The 15,286-nt window shown below is 38.2% G+C and overlaps 1 protein-coding gene across 1 annotated transcript in view; it reads right to left on the bottom strand.

Moving 5' to 3' along the window:
• LOC122760825 (complement C3-like) overlaps positions 1 to 11,014 on the bottom strand; it is a 28,766-nt gene extending 17,752 nt beyond the window's left edge. The window contains exons 1-23 of the mRNA XM_044016004.1: positions 10,819 to 11,014; positions 10,225 to 10,387; positions 9,955 to 10,049; positions 9,266 to 9,354; positions 8,767 to 8,849; positions 8,581 to 8,668; positions 8,233 to 8,335; positions 7,162 to 7,282; positions 6,953 to 7,068; positions 6,337 to 6,483; positions 5,296 to 5,395; positions 5,087 to 5,181; positions 4,812 to 5,003; positions 4,529 to 4,675; positions 4,198 to 4,327; positions 3,708 to 3,755; positions 3,105 to 3,225; positions 2,919 to 3,007; positions 2,412 to 2,551; positions 1,742 to 1,954; positions 595 to 658; positions 404 to 493; positions 18 to 221 (exon numbers count right to left, since the gene is read on the bottom strand). Coding sequence (XP_043871939.1) covers positions 18 to 221; positions 404 to 493; positions 595 to 658; positions 1,742 to 1,954; positions 2,412 to 2,551; positions 2,919 to 3,007; positions 3,105 to 3,225; positions 3,708 to 3,755; positions 4,198 to 4,327; positions 4,529 to 4,675; positions 4,812 to 5,003; positions 5,087 to 5,181; positions 5,296 to 5,395; positions 6,337 to 6,483; positions 6,953 to 7,068; positions 7,162 to 7,282; positions 8,233 to 8,335; positions 8,581 to 8,668; positions 8,767 to 8,849; positions 9,266 to 9,354; positions 9,955 to 10,049; positions 10,225 to 10,387; positions 10,819 to 11,007 — 2,827 coding nt within the window. The 5' untranslated portion in view covers positions 11,008 to 11,014. The remainder of the gene's footprint in view (positions 1 to 17; positions 222 to 403; positions 494 to 594; positions 659 to 1,741; positions 1,955 to 2,411; positions 2,552 to 2,918; positions 3,008 to 3,104; positions 3,226 to 3,707; positions 3,756 to 4,197; positions 4,328 to 4,528; positions 4,676 to 4,811; positions 5,004 to 5,086; positions 5,182 to 5,295; positions 5,396 to 6,336; positions 6,484 to 6,952; positions 7,069 to 7,161; positions 7,283 to 8,232; positions 8,336 to 8,580; positions 8,669 to 8,766; positions 8,850 to 9,265; positions 9,355 to 9,954; positions 10,050 to 10,224; positions 10,388 to 10,818) is intronic.
• Between the last annotated feature and the right edge of the window lie 4,272 nt (positions 11,015 to 15,286).

Genomic DNA, 15,286 nt, shown 5'->3' with positions numbered 1-15,286 from the left:
CTTCTTTGTGATCTCACCAGTCTTGATATGCTGGAGGGCTTCATTTCGTTTCTGAAAGCCTACAGTTTCCCACTGGTTAGTTTTGTCCAAATACATGGTTGTGATGACAGGTAGACTCATGCGGGCCAGGTTCTGCTCTCCACAGCCGTGTGGCTGCTGGATCAATGAGCCCATCAATTTCCCACTAATCACATTTTCCACCAATGGACCAACTTCACTCCCTGCACATGCATAACCAGACAAATCAAACTATCAATCAACAGAAAAAAAAGTAACAAATACAATGTCTCCTAAAACCAGTGAGCTGGTCATCTCAATAAATCAATACTGTAATAAAAAACAATGCACATTGATTTGACCGTGTAAGTCTGTAACATTTAAAATGCAGAATGTGATATCCCACCTGTCACAGAGATCTGTGTGCTTGTAGGTGTGTTAGGAACCCAGTCTTTCATTGGAATTCCACTATTGAAGATGACTTCTTGTTTACCTCCTGGAGGAAGAAACAGGCAAGTTTGGGGGTGGGGGAGTCATTTTAAGTCAATCACAACATAAAATGACTATAAAGTGAAAGCATTCAATGTATGAACTCACCGGTACCTTTGTGTGTAGGGTCTAGAATTATAGTCTGTACAGACTTAATAAGTACACCTTCAGGCTGGAAAAACAACAACACAAACATTATAATCACAACTATTTTTAAGTTTATTCTTTTCTGTATGTATTCTGTATGTTGGTCTGTAGCAAAACGAAATATGCCTCGTTTCTATAAAGGTGCTATATGTAAGGAAAATGACCATAATGTGTCATCAGACATTTAGAAAACATCAAATGAATAGAGATAACAATGGTGCAGCCCATATAATCACAAAATAATGTCAGTCAGTCAGTTCTCTCTTTTGTTTTGGTCTTTTGCGCCACCCACTGCCACTGATATAATAACACACCTCGTGGTACTTTAATGCTGTGTTCACATCAACGCAATTTGTCATGTCTTTTGTCGTGATTTTAAACAGGAGAAATGGGCATTTCTTTTCACCATCAACCAAAGTGTCTGGCTCCGTATGGTTTTGTGAAACCACACAAGACAACAGTCTTCTCTGCAGACGTTTCCACAAGAGATAAAGTGTCGTACAGCTCCGAGTGTCAACACACACACGTAATATAATAAATAAAATAAAATTTGTGCCGTGTCAGGTGTTACAGTGCTGCTTTGTATTTTGGAAAATTTGGCAACCACACTTGTGCAATGTTTTAATATGGGACTGCTGTAGGTAGTGTTTTTAAACAGATGTAAAATATTCATAAAAATATCCTTATTAATTCCTTTTTTCTCAATTACAGTTCTTGCATCGTAAGGCAAACACGTAGAGACAAACAACCATTGACTCCATCACTCATTCACAATTTTGAGTGCCCAATTTGCCTTATCCCCATATTGCATGTTTTTGGACTGTGGGTATAAACCAGAGAAAAACCAAAACAAACATAAGGGGAACATGCAAACTCCATGCAGGTCTTTTTGCTGCAAGGCAACAGAGCTAACCACTACTTCACCGTGTGGCTGAACTTGAGAACATGAACAACAAATAATTTTGCTGTTGTATAAAGAGGTGTTGGATACGACCATCGACTCTCACACGTGTGTACAAACACAACACATCTGATAAAATTGTCTGTTAATGTTAAAGAACATTTCAACACGCCGTTGTAGTTTGAATATGGCGTCTGTTTCTCTTACCATCACCCGCAGCATCTTCATGACGCCATCACTGAGCGACGAGTCCTTCACGACTGCTTTGACCTCAATGCTGAATTGTCCGTACATCATGGGTATAATGATGAAGGGAACTGATCGTGTACTCAGGGGCCCGACTCTGACCTTCTGACGATATAGTGAATGTTTAGATGCTGCACTGCACACATGCTCCGTCTCAACCAGATCCACACGCACCTTGGGAGAGAGATGGAGAGAGGTTATGAGCATATGGTCACAGATGAGGAGACACCACAAAGTGCAAATACTGCTGCAAATACTGTTTCAGGTTCTATAATTCATCATCAATAAAGTAAATATCGATAAAATAATATATAACAATAACAATCTTAAAAAGGGACACTGATCTACAGCTAATTTAAAGCTGCAATGAGTAACGTTTTGGTGATTTTGGTGTCTATGTATGCTGTCTTCTTCATTCAATGCTCTGTCAAGAAATAAAATCAGACCTGACAAAGGGTGTGATTCTGTGTGTACACCTGTGGGGGGATTACAATGCTTTGACTGTAATGGACATATACAATACAATATAATATAATGTTCGCATACAGTGTTATTAGAGAGTATAGAGAACCTCTTTTTTAACTTTTTGATCACAAACATACTGAGAAAAATATCATAGTCACAGACTTACAGTGATAAGATCGGGGGTGTAGTTGTGGAGGATTGCCTTAATTTGTAGCTCCTCTCCACGGACAGCAGAGTTGGGCAGTCTAAGGTCAATGAAGAAGTCCTTCCTGACAATCACTTCTAATGGCTCACTGACACAGATTCCTTCGAGAAGAGGAGGAGAAGCAAGCGATGAGAGAAATCTGAGATTAGTTAGGTGCAATCATAGATTGCATAGATTGTATATAAAAATTAAGTTTGTCTTCCAGGTTGACAGTGAAGTAAGAAGGAAGTAGCAGTAAACCAACAGAGACAAATCCACTAGCTGCAAAAAGAACTAAACTTCAATGGAAGTCTATGGGAAATTTGCCTACACCACACTTATTGATTTCAGTTTCAAAAACTGTCATGGCGGTGGTCAAAACATGAATCTTAAGGCTATACAATGGGAATTTGGTTCGTGACCAGAAGACCATGTTGATATACGGTCTATGGATACAAGTGAAACAACCGATATTCACTGAGTGCTCACCGTGGGTTCTTGACAGACTAATGCCAATGAACTGCCAGGTTGTGATTGAGTCTGGTAAAGGAAAGTTTTTCATCAATGATGAGGTTGCACTGAAACAGAGAAAAATGTTGGCATTTTAGTGGTGTCATGAGTGAGGATGTGTGTGTGTGTGTGTTTGTGTGTGTGTGTGTGTGTGTGGTGCTTCACCAGTTGGGTGTGTGTTGAGGACAAGAGGGCAGAACGATGTCTGTCCACAGCCAACTTTCAGGGAACTGAGTGCGAGACACTATCTCATTGCTGTCCATGTAACTGTCGTCTTCAAGCTCACCTAGAGAGAGACATTAAAAAGGTTTAATATTGTGTTTGTTTCAATCATGGATATCCAACCCCTTCCTTGTCACCCATCTCTTACTGCGAGCCACTTGGAGTTGGTCCTCTTTATTCTCAGCTCGCTGGTGTGTCATCTCATTGCAACAGTGCACGAAGGCCTGAACACATTCTGCACCATCAGTGATGTACTCACTGCGTCTCTCATAGGTGTATGAAAGTGTGGTTTCCCTCATGCCATCAAGACAACATACATGTTGTCGAACAATGTTGTACTGAATCACTGGAAAGCAAGAGAGTTGTGGAGGAGAGAAACAGGGGTTATAGGAGGAATGATAATGATTTATTTTTACCCACTTTGACAAGTTTATCCTTTGAATTAGGACAAACTTAAAAGCCTGTCAAAATGTCAAACCACAGACAATAAAAAACCTAATGTGACTGCACATTTGATCACTGGTGATTGACAGTTGTGGTTCTTACTTAAGCTGGTGGTTTGTCTTCTCCTGCTGGGGGCTGGACATTTTCGTTCTGAAAATGCAACAAAGACAAAACATTGAACAGAGCCCAGTAAGGTTAAACTACGCTCGTCTTTTGCAAGATACAAATGAAACAACTCTTTAATTTCATGCCTTATTTATTGAATGGTTTCAACTTTATATTGAAGCCTTTTGTCTCCTCAAAATACAGATGTCAGATAATCTTGTTAAGAGTTAAAGATATCTGTTGTCGGCTCAACACAAAGGTGGTGAGAGGAAGAAGTCTATATTTAAGAAACAGTGCCTCTCATTCTATTTCAGTAGGAGGACACCACAGGGGAGTAAGGATTATCATAAACAATCATAATCATCATTGGCCAGTAGAACAAGGACCACAAAACTCCCACAACAATTTTTTTTCCAAAACAAGTTACATTTCTTGATCGTGAGAGGAAAAGGAGAAACCAAAAGATCTGAGAGTAAAACAGTGTCACCTTGTCTGTAAGGAGTTCCAGAAGCTGTGCTGGACTCAAACAACAGCCCAGCATCGTAAAACACATTCATACCATCCTTTCCTCCACCTGGGGTGCAGCCTGTGTCATATTTCTCCACAATGTCCCACACCTGAACAGAGTGGAAGACATTTTCACACAGACATACAAACACACAAACCACAAACTAGTGGTCTTGAGTTAAAGTTTTCATCCTCCATGTCTTAACATGATGGATGAAAACTGAATTGAAGTAAACCTTACACCCTAAAAAAATGTGTTGAACAACTTTTAAATTTATTGAAAATTAATAAAAAAAATATTAAGAAAATGCCTTTTTCTGGGTGAGGCGGTGTTGGTTATTCAACCTATTGTCAAATGCCACCAGTTGAACTGTGGCTCCTGGATCTCCAGTAACCTTCAGACCAAACATCCTTCGAGGCTCAAAGGACGCAGCAGGTCTCGATGTTTCTAACTTCAGCTAATTGGAAAGAAAAATGAACATTTTGTGTTTGTTAAAGTAGTTTCACACACATATTTCATAGAAATATTGTATCTTATTTATTTACTTTTATTCACTTATTTAAACTCCACTATATCAATATTGTGTGTCTCACCGAGCCCATGCAGGAGTCCTTGACATCCAACCAAACAGAGTCTGATACCACTTCATTGTCATTTGGATGGTAGTAGGCTATGATGCGGAATGATGGCAGCATGTCTTTGATGATGGGAACGATCAGGTAAATCAGTACTTGTCCTCTTGTCCTGTAACGGCCATGTTGGATCAACTGACCTCTGCTCAGGATCTGGGGACACAGATTAAAACATCAGCATGGACCCAAACACAAATTTATACACAACGATCAGCAGGTCATAGCACGTGGCTCACCAGGTATGTGATATCAGTGTCTTGATTTGACTGCCTGTTCAAGTAGAGGTAGATCCTCAGATTGTCTCCTAACTGTAGTTCTGCTGTATCCACACCTGTGAAAAACAATTTTGTGATGAGTTCTGCACAATGAAAAGATTTTCATGGTACTCTATCATGATTAATGTGTTTTACCATTTGAATTTACAGTATTTCAGGATTTTATTTACCTATGTGGATGTAGCTGTTGCTTTTAGTTTTATACGGAAGAGCTACCATGGTGGCTGATGCTTGTCTTTCTGGTGAAATACGAGGATCACTGGTTTTTGCCTAAAATCAGAGACACATACAGGTTTACAAACACAGCAATGTAAAGAAATATGAAAGGTCCCAGATCTGTACTGTGACAAAGTAATCTATGTCAATCATCCAGAGGTGGGTAGAGTAGCCAAAACAATTACTCAAGTAAACGTACTGTTACTTTAAGATAATAATTACTCGAGTAGAAGTAAAAAGACTACTCAAGTACTGAGTTTCTCTGGATTTATTTTTGAAATATTCAGAGCAACACAAATGGTACAAAATAGACACAACATAATATAAAACAGCAATGTTCAAATTAAGACAGGTTAAATAATATTTTAAATAAAACAATAAATAAATAATAAAATAAATAACCATTGAACTATAAACAATAATACATTCATTCTTTGGGAAATTTAATACATCACCCTTTAACTAAAAGTATAATAATTGGGATTATCCAATTCAGATACATTGGCATGATAAAAGTATTGGTTGGAGTGTACAACAGAAACCTGGAAACAGGAGACCAGAACCTCAGTGTCGGACACAGTAAACAGGCTAACAGCCAAGCAGTTAACAGCTGGTGCCGCGGCACGGAGTCACTCAACTGGCTGCATTTGATTGGCAAGATTTTGTCGGCCATATAGCCAACAGGGAGAGATATAGATTGCGCATTTAATAATAAAAAATATATATTAAAAATAAAGTAACAACCGTCACTTAGCCAAATGAAACGGCGTAAAAGCACCATTCTTTATTCAAAAGTATGTTGCAATAGTTACATTACATGTCATTTAGCAGACACTTTTATCCAAAGTGACTTACAGAGGACATCGGTCTTAACTACTGAACCACTCCACCCCACCCTTTAATAGTTGTATGTTGAAGTAGTGCCACTTCATTTTAAATGAGAAAAAAAGCAAAAAGGGGGAAAAAAGGGGAAACAAGATGTTTCAGAGACTTACAGTGATTCTCAGATCTGATGCTCTTGCCTCTGTATTGACGGTAAGCTTTGCAAGGCCATCAGCTGCAGTCAAAGCCCTCACATCACCTGGACTCACCACCACAGCAACACCTTGTGCTGGAGTTTCATCTGGATTCACAACTTCAATCTGCCATGAAAGAAACAAACAGCCGAACAATAAGAATATATTGAACTGTCCCTGGGATACACGGTGGTGTTGTGGTTATCACTCTTGCCTTGCAGCGAGAAGACCCGGGTTCGAGCCCCGGATGGAACAACAACAACTGCATGGAGTTTACGTGTGTGTGCATGGGTTCTCCGGCTTCCTCCCACAGTCCAAATAAACATGCAATGTGGGGATTAGGTAAATTGGACAATCTAAGTTGACCGTGAGTGTGATAGTGAATGGTTTTTTGTCTCTATCTGTGTGTGGACTGGCGAATTGTCCAGGGTGTACCCTGCCTATCGCCCGATGTAGCTGAGATTGGCACAGCACCCCCCGCGACCCTCTGGTGAAGGATAAAGCGGTAGATGATGACTGAACTGTCCCTTTAAATCATGAATTTATTTTGATATATAATTGTATAATAATTATAAATTATGAGTAAATGCATTACCGAAACATCGATAGGCATTCCTGGTTTGAAATATTTGGGCGTTCTCTTGAAGTGAATGGTGTAGGGGTATGAAACGATCTGGATGCCTCTCAACTCTGCCTCCACCATTTCACTACCTGTTGAGTTGACATAATGTGTTTTACATTTTCTTATTGATCAATGAAATTCAAAATCACACATGATCATGTGACACAGACTGTTTTTCTTACCACTCTCTGCCAGCACACTGACTGCTACAAATATGGAACTCCCCACAAGGTTGTCGATATTTTGGAAGGTCTGTGTGATGTGTTCCCTCGTCAGTTTGACCACTCCAGCACCATTTTCAACCTAACACAACAAAAAAAAGAGTAAGTGGACATTTAGATGTAAGCTACAAAATCAACTTTGATTTATTCTCATCATCATATAGATACATACATAATTTAACTGGTGGGGTTGGTGACAACAGGCAAACTGAAAATCCTAAATTGTTTAGTCTCTCTGATTGTGTCTCAGATGTAAAGGCCTAACTTTACAACCCATGTGGCCCAACTGGTGCAAGATGGCTGACGTGCTGTGCCTTTGAGTATTTAACTCCTTGGATAATTTGACTGCAACTTATATTTTAATAATACTTAGAAATACTTTTATACTTTAAGGATTATGGAATTTATCTGTCCTCGATCTGCATGCATATTCAATACAATGGACTATAATTCATCCATTAACAAGTTCTGTTGCTGTTGTTGTAGCTTTCATTCGGCCTACATGACCCAACTGGTGAACAACACCTCACAACTCTGAAAATATGCTAACATCTTGGTAACCTTTTACATTGTGGATTTAACTGCAGTCTTTTCTAAGCTTTGTGGCTAAATAGTGTCTGGCTGCAGTGGACATGGTCCACTGGACAAGATTTTGAACAGGAATGATCTACCAACTGCCAGGCTACCAGGCCTAGGCTACACCTGTAAACAGGATCCACCAGCCAAGGTATCAGCTATACAAGCAACATGCCAACAGTAAGCATAATACATTACATGTCATTTAGCAGACGCTTCTATCCAAAGCGACTTACAGGGGAATTGAGTACAATCTGCCAGGGGTTGACAGAAAAATGTTGACAGTATTTATTGCTTATAATGAATTTTGTGAAAGATTGTGCAAGTAAACAATCAACTTAACTAACTTAAGATTATAGTTGAATTGTTTTCATATCTTTTTTTTGTTTGTGTTGCTTTTTTTGATCTCTCTTTTTAAGAATTAAATCAAATAATAAATATAAAGTATGTGCTCACCGCTACTCTCTGAACAGACTTTGGAAAGCTCCTCTTCTGACCTTCAAGCACAACCCCAAATATCCCGTGTGCTGTGCCCGACACATCTTCACCAGACAGATACCTGAAACCACAAGAAACATGCAGTTTCAATCAAAGTCAGACAAAAGCAGCAACACAATAACATTATTTTTTCTTTCACTTAGCTTATATATATATATATATATATATATATATATATATACATATATATATATATTTATATATATACACATATATATACACACACATATATACACACACATATATATATACACATACATACATATACATATATACATATATATACAAACACACATATATACGTACGTAGCTTTGATGTTGACAGTGAGCTCTGGACTGTCCTTATAGAAGAAGGAGCTCATAGGCATCAACTTCACCTCAAAACTCGGCAGCACTGGAAATATAAATGAAACTTAATGTGTCCAACACCAGAAAGTAAATAAATACTTACATCATGAGTTAAAAGGTAAACTTCAGGTAAAAGGGACACACCATATTCCTTGACTTCAAACTCTGCAGTGTAGCTCTGCTGCGGGTTCTTGTGGAATTTGGCCACCACTTTCCAGACTCCAGGACTGCGCACACACACACACACACACACACACACACACACACACACACACACTGTTACTCGTGTCATGTGTGTGTCTCCAAATCCCAACTAACATTTCTCTTTAGACTGTATTTCTAACAATAACAACTAAAGATAAATTATAATACACATATAGCTATATCACACAAGTTAGTTAAGATTGTGTATCTTTCTATTTATTATAAGGATCAATGGATAGTTTTTACTGGACAGTGTGCTGGACTAGCCTTTTTTATGTCTCTTGGCAACAGCCAACAGTGTCAGGCTGTTTCCTCCTGTTACCAATGTCCATGTGAAGCTATGCTAATTATCCCCTGGATCTTATAACATTTTTATGAGATGTTATGAGAGTGGTATCGACTTTCTGATTTGTAAATGATAAAACTAAATAAAACTAACCTGACAATTTCTTCAAGTTGGAAAACACCAAAGTAGATCCCCGATGTTGGAGAGGTTGAACCAACAGGTAAAGTTATGTCGTCAGGCGTCTAAAAATAAACAAAACAAACAAAAAACAAAGTTCAACAGTGCCACATCATCCCTGGTTGTCATCAACTCAATGACTGTCACTTGGCTATTTTACAAATGTTGATACATGTCTGCAGCTGAAGAGTAAAGTAATTCTGAATGAATGTGTGTGTGACTACACTAACTATAATCATGTCATCATTTGATTTCCAAATTACGTTTGCTTTTCAGATTTTCAAATGACAAATGTAAATTTTAAATTAGAAACCTGTACACTTTTCAAAGACAAACTATCACTTCATAAAACAATTTGGACTCACTTCCATTCCGGCGTCTGGTTTTGTGCTTGTGTCCTAAATGTACACTATTGAAGGCAACGTTCATAATTTAACTGGTAAAAATGGATAAAATTCTGCACCCTTCAGGTAGCACCGAGCTTAAAAAAGGTTGGTGCCTCCTGCCATCGACTATTTCATTTTACAGTCAGTGATGGCTGTTACAATAGAAGGAACTTTTTAAAGAACATGTGGTCCTGAATCTATACATTTTGCTTACAATGAAGAAAGTAGGTAAATGCTGATATACTTTCTATTTTGTGCTTAATATAGCAAATGCAATACCATAATCTCAATGTCAATGGAAGAATCCTTAAGATTGTTTCCATCCCTCTCAATGGGCTCCATGCGAGGTGTCACTGCAAACATCCTGTAAAGAACTGACAGGAAGAGAAAGAGGCTGATTAGACTGATTCCCTTTAAAAATGCAGTGTTAGAAATTGTCATGAATAAATCCACACAGTGATACACAGTGTGTTCTGATGTACTATCATATGTGGACTACTGTCACAGAGATGTGTGTGTTGTTTAGCACCGATGTTGTACTGAACACACCTTTACTGCCGGGGGTGTAGAGGCTCTTGTCAGTCTGAATGAAGATGTAGCCGGACTGGAAGGACACAAGGACGACTTTCTCCAGCAGGTCGTCAGGAAACTGAGCTTGCAGGTTGACATACTGCTTCACGGTGGGATCCCTGCTAAACTCTTCAGCGGGGATCTGAAGGCAGCAGAGGAATCAGTAATGAGGAGCAGGACAGGTGTATATGATTATACTTTAGTGAGCCAACACCGGGTAAATTCATTTTTTACAGCAGCAAAATGGTCAGAGCTAAACAAGTGACAAATACAAAATATAAACAGTGTAAGCACTTAAATAAGATAAAAACAAAACTATTGAAATAAAGATATAAAATAAAAATAATTACTATTATTATTATTATTATTATTATTAATAATAATAATAATAATAATAATAATAATAATAATAATATTTAAGTGTAAGGTTCATAGTAAGTAGTAATAATAGGGTTAATATACAATATAATATACACCTTGGGCAGTGCAATTTTAATGATGAGGAATAATAATAATACAAACAACACACTCTAACACTCGTGATTGGAAATGAAAGAATAGTGTTCCAATAACCTTTATTTGTCCGAATGCCTGGAAGTGATTTGCACTGTTAAGGGTCACAGATGTGGTCACCAGCTCCCTGGCCTTGGTTGGATGGTTCCTCACGTTGATGTAAACCTGTATGTCTCCCCCTGTACAGTCTTGACACTCCACAAAGATGTTCTCTGTCGTTCCCACACGCAACACGTTTGGGGCAGACATCACCTTCCTACAGAGACCAGGAGAAGACAAATACTCTTGTCAGACTGCACCATGTAATGTTAAGGGTGCTGACACTTTTTCTCATTGTAAGCATGTTATCTTAGTCTGTGTTTGAGTTTGACCAGTCGTGACATAAATATCAGTTCTGGTCAATACTATTATAATTCTGGGCAATCAATCAACAGTCTGGTTTAAAAACAGAATGAAAAAATATTAATTCTGAAATAGTTAAAAAGTTGTATTCTTTCTGTGCGGCCCGGTACCAATTGACCCATGGACTGGTACCGGTCCACGGCCCGGGGGTTGGGGACCACTGGTCTAGATGGACGCTACCCACCTCTTTGTTACGTTTTTCCGGGATCTCCAACCCTCTTCTTTTGCTCACTTGGTTTTGAAATAATGAGTTTTTGTGACTTAAAACTAATAACATTTGGGTACAACTTGTGGCGTCCATCTATGCTCGGTCTCCTATTGAGCCATGTCCGAATTGTCAAAGGGAGGCCGTGACAACACCTGAATTAGACAGGCTACACATTTGAACTTGGCAGATCTACTCACAGTGGAGAGCCGTCAACCAGAGAAGTCACACATGCAAAGGCCAGAGAGGCCAGCAGCCACAGCGGAGTCCCACACTGTAAAAAAAAATGTCCGTGAAATGAACAGAAACATGGTGTAAAATCATGACATCAAAAAAAGTGTAAATGGAAAAACAATAAGACAATGTTCAATTGTCAGGAATGCTTTGTAAAACAACATAAATGTACTAAAATGTCAGGGGGGTTTCAGTTTTTTTCCAGAAAGAACCCATACAACACTTAAGTTTATCTTGTGCTTAAGTTTATCTTGTGCTTTAGAGAAGAAAACGTAACATTTAATTGACGTTATTAAAATGTCTGGGAGAAGGATGCAAGTTTTGTTCACCGTCAAGGTAAAGTATAATCTTATGTAATTTTATATCAAAGCAAATGTGTTTTTGTCAGAATTTAATTGTAGTGCATGTGTTTCTTTCAGAGGAAACCACTGACTGTAAAAGTATCCAGGGATGCACGTAGGTTAAAATGTATGTAGGCCGAGTCATTTTGTAGTACAGTATGAAGCAAAAACTATAATTGGATATCTTTGTTTCCTTGTTTAAAAAAACCGTTCAGCTCAGAAAAGACTTACGAACCATGATGTGAAACGTATCCCGGTCCACTGCCGGTGCAGCTACCTTCTCATCAAAAACACATGCTTAGTTGTGAGTGATTAGCGGAGATGTGTTATTTTGATGATGCACTCAATGATGTCCTCCCAATCCTTTCATCTTCCACTTGATAAAAGCTAATATTTCCAATATAGCTCATCCAATATTTCCATAGCACACCACCCAGAGAAACACAGTTAAATGGTAAACGTTTGAGCAGTTCAACTGGTGTCTGTCTGTTGATAAATGAACATATGAAATACTTTTAATAAATGCATATATATTTATTATTTTCACATTTTAAATATTTAACTTCATTTATTAATTCATTTCTATTAAAATATACAATACAATGTGGAAAATAGATATTACAGCATTGTAGAGTAGCTACTATAAATAACTATATAACTTGTACAAATATATACTACTCTACATATCTAATATTTACATATTATATTTAAATACAGATACAATGACCTTGCGATTTTTATATAAATCTAAAATTCAAAGTTAAAATAAATAAAACATTAACAATTGTAGAACTTTCTAGCAGGCAAAGCTATTTATCTTTCATTCTATTTATCTGTCAGTCAGTCATCATCTACCGCTTTCATCGTTGTAATTGGTATCAAAGCACCATTGCCTTTAAAGTGCCTTTAAGGTGCATTGTCAAAGCCACTTTTTGTTATATATTAACCTTGTATGTGCCTTTGTAAATCTATCTATCATCAGAACCTGTAAGACTTGCTGGTTTTACAACCTAACGAACTGCTGTCTAACTAACTAATTAACGCACTGCAACTCGAGTTGTACCCGCCGTAGTTGTTCTGGTTACCCTTTCCAGAAGGGAGTATTGAGCTGAAAAGGATCCGCCAGTAAAAGTCTGGACAAAAATATACTGACCAGACGAGATCTGCACCGGCTGTGGACGTGCTACACTTCACATCATGGTTCGTAACAAGTCTTTCCTGAGCTGAACTGTTTTTGAAACAAGGAAATATAAATTATGCCTAATGCCAGTTTCTGCTTAAAACTGCACTACAAAAATGACTCGGCCTACATCCATACCTCTTAACCTACGTGGATACTTAATGACAACAAACAGTCAACAAACATTGAAAAAAAAAATCAAGTACAACTGGTTTAATCAAGACAACAGTATTAGTGGGAAATCATTAGATTTAACACAGAAATCAAACTCTGAAATAAATAAATACTGTCAATATAACTGTATATATATACATATACACACACACACATATATATATATATATATATGCATATATATATTGCAGGTCTTCTCAGTTTAAAATTAAAATAACTGTCTGTAAACAAGTCTGTAAAAACTGTGACTGGTTTTGTATTTCACAAAGTATTCCTGACAATAAAACATTGTCTCATTGTTTTTCCATTTACACCTTTTTTGATGTCATGATTTTACACCCCTTTTCGGTTAATTTCGCTGACAGTTTTTTTTTTTTTTTACAGTGTGGGACTCCACCGTGGCTGCTGGCCTATCTGGCCTTTGTGTGTGTGACTTCTCTGGTTGACAGCTCTCCATTGTGAGTAGATCTGCCTTATACCTTTAAGTTCAAATGTGCACTCTGGGCTTCATCATTTTAAATCACTGATTCTAATAATAACAAAAAAGGAAACATGTGGATTCATATTAAAGTTAAATTCAGCACAATTGTAGGAGCCACGGGCCACACGGTGATGAAGTGGTTAGCACTCTCGCCCTGCAGCGAGAAGACCCGGGTTCGAGCCCCGGTTGGAACAAGGGCCTTTCTGCATGGAGTTTGCATGTTCTCCCCGTGTGTGCGTGGGTTCTCCGGCTTCCTCCCACAGTCCAAAAACATGCAATGTGGGGATTAGGTGAATTGGACACTCTAAATTGACCGTAGGAGTGAGTGTGAGAGTGAATGGTTGTTTGTCTCTAGCTGTGTGTGGCCCTGCGATGGACTGGCGAACTGTCCAGGGTGTACCCCGCCTATCGCCCGATGTAGCTGAGATTGGCACAGCACCCCCCGCGACCCTCTGGTGGAGGATAAAGCGGTTAGATGATGACTGACTGACTGTAGGAGCCACGTTTGAGTTAGTGGCCATTTCTCAATACTCAAGTAAGCAAGTATGTACTAGCTTACTTGGGAAGTATATACTTGAGAAGTACGCTGGAAGTATATAAATCTAAAATTCAAAGTTAAAATAAATAAAACATTAACAACTTTCTAGCAGTTTCTCTCATTGGCGGACAAAGCTGTCGATCAAAATTTGGAGATGACAGCGTCCTTCATTGGCTTTAAGGAAGCCAATGAGATGTTCATTCATGTAGGCCGTTCTCTCGCTGAGATACAGGCCAGAGAAGAGAGACAAGTCAGCTGGTGTTTGTTTTTTGAATGGAAAACATATTAAAGTCTGCAGGAACTTTGAAACAATGCCATAAATTGTTTTATTGGACATTAATAGATATATTAAAGTGAATAAAGTATTTAAATACATGGTTTAAATCCAAATTGCACAGATATTTCAAAATGTGACAAATGAGTCCTCGCCTGTAATCTTTGCACTAAAATCATTCTTGATCAAAGTCAAACTTTGCAGAGATTATGTTCACAGGCTGTACTTTGATTTGAGTGTGTTTAGAGCTTATTCACCATTATTCCAGAGAGATATTCATCTTTATTTTGGGGTTTTTTTTCAGGCAAAACTGAATTATTTTAATTTTTTTGGTAGTCTATCTTCATTTACTCTTCACCACTAAATCTTACACTGATATTTACAGGTCTCAACAAATCAACTTTTTTTTCCTTTACTATGACACCAAAAGTATTAAAGCCCACATAGACCGGAAGCTCCAATTAACGCTGGGTTTGTGTGTGTATCTGCGTCATTACCTCGTTTATGAAACCCTAAAGTTTCAGAACAAACAGTTCAGCCACTGCTGAGAAAATAGTGTTGTATTGTTTTCCTGGGCTCTGCGAAGCAGATCGGCACTTCCTTAATTTGATGTCATCATCAAAAATCCTCACCACTCCTCTCACCACAGTAGCGCCTCCTGGTGCGGGCACTAGTCCGGGCACATCCGGTTGCGTACAT

The sequence above is a fragment of the Solea senegalensis genome, unplaced genomic scaffold, assembly GCF_019176455.1.
Source record: "Solea senegalensis isolate Sse05_10M unplaced genomic scaffold, IFAPA_SoseM_1 scf7180000014070, whole genome shotgun sequence".
Taxonomy (NCBI): Eukaryota; Metazoa; Chordata; class Actinopteri; order Pleuronectiformes; family Soleidae; genus Solea; species Solea senegalensis.
Note: the sequence above shows the minus strand (reverse complement) of the source record. Positions and strands in the feature narration are given on the sequence as shown.